General features: G+C 32.6%; 1 protein-coding gene across 1 annotated transcript; it reads right to left on the reverse strand.

Annotated features, from left to right (window-relative positions):
* Positions 1-215: 215 nt before the first annotated feature.
* Positions 216-2,636, reverse strand: LOC132643896 (uncharacterized). The gene is made up of 7 exons (XM_060360433.1): positions 2,419-2,636; positions 2,062-2,120; positions 1,570-1,668; positions 1,262-1,467; positions 963-1,199; positions 785-881; positions 216-553 (listed from the first exon to the last, which is right to left on the reverse strand). The coding sequence occupies exons 1-7, from the start codon at positions 2,634-2,636 to the stop codon at positions 216-218; spliced, it is 1,254 nt and encodes a 417-aa protein (XP_060216416.1).
* Between the last annotated feature and the right edge of the window lie 2,386 nt (positions 2,637-5,022).

Raw genomic sequence — 5,022 nt, forward strand, 5'->3', positions numbered from 1 at the left:
CCAAGTACGCAGTATTTTTTAAGTTGATAAAAACAACATATGTATCGGAAAAAAATACAATTAAGATCAGTTTGAATAGGACATTCATTTCATAGCAAAAATTTCAGTAATACTACAACATTTGTCAATAGAAGTTTTTGACACAAGTGTTCAAATACTTAAATAACTAATGTATTTTCCATAATAAAGTTAAATGGATAGGAACACAAGAAAATTCACTTCCTTAGAGGCTCAAAATTACATGAACGTCTGTTGTGTCCAAGTTGTCCACAAGTACTGCAAGCATGTCTGTTCTTTCCAAACAACAATTCACTTAAAGGCTTATCACGCCTCTTCTTTGGCCTACCAGACAGTCTCTTGTATCTTGGTGGCAAAATCACATCCTCCAAGATGTATTTGGGAATGTTCAATTCACGCTCGTCGGGTAGAGGATCCACAGGTACATCATGTGTCTTCAACACGGTCTCCGGTTTAACCAAATCAGAGCAATAATCATTAGCAACCAGATTTTTCTTTTTAATGACAGTCCATGCATGCGGGCAGGGGATTTCATCTAGTTAAAACATACAACAACTGTAAGTTTTGCTATTCAAATTAAGAATGAATCGCCTTCCTCCATCATGTACTGTGTACACGAATTCGGTTGACGGTTCTACCTGGAAAAATAAATATTACATGTATTTGTTATACAACCAATCAGAATTTTAAAATAAATGAACAAACCATTAATCAAATACATATCGATTTTCAAAGAAGAATATATTAACTTTACATTAATACTAACTGTTCATTGATACCAAATACACATTCATATAATGTGTAGAAACACCACAGATTAGTACAAGTACAAGTTTGTCAAATACATTATAACAAGCATTAAACTGAAACATACCGTCATTCGTAGACATAGATACTCGTTGATTGATAGCATCTCCTGAAACTTTTTACCGAGTGTAGTGAACGTGTATGTTCCATTTCTCCGATTCTTCGAGAAAGTCATACATGGGAAGTCCTCTAGCTGCTAGAAGATGTCGGTTAATGCACTCTGCTATGTTAGAAGTCATTGTCCACCCTCGGTTAACAGATGCATACAATCTAGCCCACTTGTCTCTACCAGTCGATTCCAAATACTCTGCCACACCCATATCTACCTTTTGAACCTTCCCCATGAACTCATCAAAATCATCCTGCGTGTATGCCTTTGCCATGGAATAAAAAACAGGACTCAGCACATCATGGCTCTTCTTGTATTTTTACTTACATTACCCCACAGATGCCATATACATGCATAATGCGCAACTTCTGGATAAATTCTACAAACAGCCTTGTTTATACTTTCATGCCTATCTGATACGATACACATATTCCCTCTAATTTCATATGTTTCTCTGAAACGCTCGAAAAACCACGTCCATGATCTGTCATTCTCAGAATCAATCACACCATATGCTAAGGGAAGTATGTTGCCTGGAGATACAGTTAAAAAAAATGATATAATACATTATGTATTTGTCTAAAACAGATAAAATATATATTGAGGTAATAAATTAATTGTATTTTTTGACATACCTGCACCGTCTAATGTGCTTGCCGAGACAAATGTTCCATTGTATGATGTTTTTAAGTGGCTTCCGTCAACTACCACAATTGGCCGACAATAATCAAAGCCTTTGATAAATGCATACAGTACTATGAAAACATACAGAAATTCATTTTCGCGGGTTTTACGCATTCTGATATGTGAACCCAGGTAAGTCTTATCCAAGATGTATAGATATCCAGGTAATCTTTTATAAGATTCAGTCTGTTCACCCATTAAATCGTTCACCGCCTTTTATTTGGCCCGCCAAGCAACCATGTATGAAACATCCATTCCAAAATCATTTTTGACGTCCTCCGCAATGTCTTTAGGCGTATATATCCTCTTATGGTTTGATATTTTTGGTTTGACAATCCCACTTATCAACCAACTTGTAGCTTGGCATTGACAATAAACCTTTTCCTTTAACGGGCATGTATGTTTGTCTTGAAACTCTCTAACTCTAAAGATTCCTGACTTACCTACACTTGATGCCCTGAATTTCCAATCACACTCTCCTGATACGCACACAAGTGTGTAGCTACATAAAAAAACATCAATAAAAGACACATTAGTGTAAAATACATGCATGTATTTATTCTTGTATTTAATACAAAGGACAGATGAAATATGTAATAAGTTAATCAAATGCAACCCGGGCCAAATACATTATTTATGACTACAAATACATACAAATCAGTTTTGATTTTACTTTATAATAAACATACACGTGCTGAGAAATACTTCCACTCATACAAATTAACAAACATACACTGTCACGGTTTAAATACATAACAACACACAGTTACAAATACATAAACAAATGCACATTACAATACCTTATTGCATTACTCCTTTCTGTACGATAGTTGAACCTGTTTGTAATTGCATAATTCACCATCACAGCTTTTAATATATCTTTATCCTTGTATACTTGATCGACGGCAACTACCTTTTGGTTCTTGTCATGAATAACCATACCCTTGTTGTTTTCGAATAACAAATCAGCCTTTCCATAACTTGATGATGTCAAATCACGGGAACCAACTGTTTCCATTACATTCGTTTGATTCGTGTATCCGATTTGCAAATAATCACCTTAAACACAACTCTCACCCGATATACATATCTCCATGCTTCTATCAGTTGTAACTATAAAAATGGGTACATTTGTAGTGCTTTGTCCTCTTTCTTCAATTCCACATACACCCTAACACCCATATCATTGTGAATTTCCATTGGAATATCATCACCTTCAACCATGTATTTTATGTTTATGTTTTTCCTTTGCTTGTCCATATTCAGTTGGGTTGCAACTGTTTGTAACAATTCCTCATACGTCGAGTACTCCTTGAAAGTCACAGCATCAATTTTGTAATTGACGTATTTGTTATCGTCGTTCCAAATACCAGAGTGTCTAATCAACGATGAAATATTGGCCATTTTATAGAAAAAAATTCCTTGAATCAATGTCTCAACATAAAACCTGTAATATATATGACTAAAAAATTAAGAAAAATCAGTTCGAACAAACATTCACGTTCAAATTTGAACAATTTATATAAATTAGATTTACAGTTAACTTAAGATACAAATACAACATACACAAGTTGAATTACACTCCAGAAATACATAGTTAGCTGATAATTCATTATTCTAAACCATTTAAATTCAGAAAAATAATTTATGAACTGGAATTTTTTTGATTCCAAACCATTCATGTACATTAAAATACTTTCGACCGTAATTTTCAAGAGCATTGTTCATTCAAATAAACTATTACAGTGATTTTACATCATTATTTGCGAATATAAGTTATAAAGATACAAATAAAAAAAAATCAAAGCAATAAAACAACTTTGACATTATGATCCAAGAAAAAAATTGAAATCACATAAATACAACTTGAATAGACGAATTTTGTGAAATCAAAGCTGTTTTTTTGCACGAATTACCTAATGATTGATCGTGTTGTTTTGTTAATGTATTTACAGAGCTGTTGAAGATTTAATTTGAAATTTGAATTTTTATGTTTGAATGTTGAAGAATGCATGGAATAAGAGAAACGTGTAAGGAAAGGGAATATTACAGCTGGTTTTGTGGAAAAGAAGGTAAAAAATATATTAATATCTGATTTAATACCACCACCGTTACAGGCTAAAATCAAGGAGCCTGTTTTTTTTTTTACCGCATCCTCATGTATTTGCTGGCAACAAATACACGCGAAAACATACACAAATTGGCCAGAAATCAGCTACGAATGGTAATATTTAAAAGGATAGCTACAAATGGTAGGAAACTACAATAAGGTAGTATGAAATTTTACCAAGAAAAAGGTGAAATGAATTTTAAGAATGAGCAATATCTTGCTTCTATTTGTGTTGACTAATTAAATGATTAACGTGGTTAAGTGGTGTCTCCCCATAAGTAATCTTAGATAAGGACATCCAATATTAATTGATTAAGTGCGCTAAAATATAGATTGCTGGGGACAAGGAAAATACAAGTAATTGTAATTTGTAGTTGCTCCAAGAAACATAATCTTCAAGATTTGCATGCAATTTGCAATAACATTCTACTGCTGTCTTTAACTTGGAGTTAAGAGTACTCGTAAGGTCACTCAATTAATAGAACAAATTAAGCAAAAAAGTTATATATTTATTTGTTTTGTAGTAAAAATGTCATTATATTTTTATCGTTTTACATATAAAGTCATTCACTAGATATACTAAGGTGATATTTCGGACAACTTCGCTGGTGTGATGTCAATATTTAACACTACCAAAATCACCTACTTACTTTAATTTTAAAAGAATCACTCATTTGATTAATGAACCCAAAACCATTCTCCTTTTGGACTTGTTACGTATAGTTAATTTTAGCGAGTTTAGTAGTAAACAATAACCAAAGCAGCATCAGTTACCAAAAGCACATCAAACAATCATAGTATGAATTTTCCTTTAAGCACAATCCCACCTTTTACAAGAAAGGAACTGAACTTGTAGTAACAAGCTAACAGCTCCAACAAAATACTTTAAATAGCCAAAAAAATCCCACTTTTCAAGGGTTTATTGTTTATAACGCATAGTGTAACGGAAAATAAGATTCTAATTCTTCTATAAAAGAAGTTTTTGAAAAATATAAGTATGAATGTGTTAAGTAGCAGAACTATCGCTTTCAAATTATGAATCTACCTGTCCATAATTAATCTAACCATATTCGTTGTTTGATGTGAAAACTGTAAATTGATGGTTACTCTTGATTCTCCACTGAAAATAAAATATCAAGGAGAAAAACAATGCTTTACTTGAGGGTCCAACAAGATGACAATTAGTGACAATACAGATTGAATAAATCAAGATATTTATTGCAGTAAGCATGAATCTGGATACTTTCTTTTCAAAATACCACATTCATTTTCTCCAAACAGTATCCAATTAGTT

This window comes from Lycium barbarum, chromosome 6 (genome assembly GCF_019175385.1).
Source record: "Lycium barbarum isolate Lr01 chromosome 6, ASM1917538v2, whole genome shotgun sequence".
NCBI lineage: Eukaryota > Viridiplantae > Streptophyta > Magnoliopsida > Solanales > Solanaceae > Lycium > Lycium barbarum.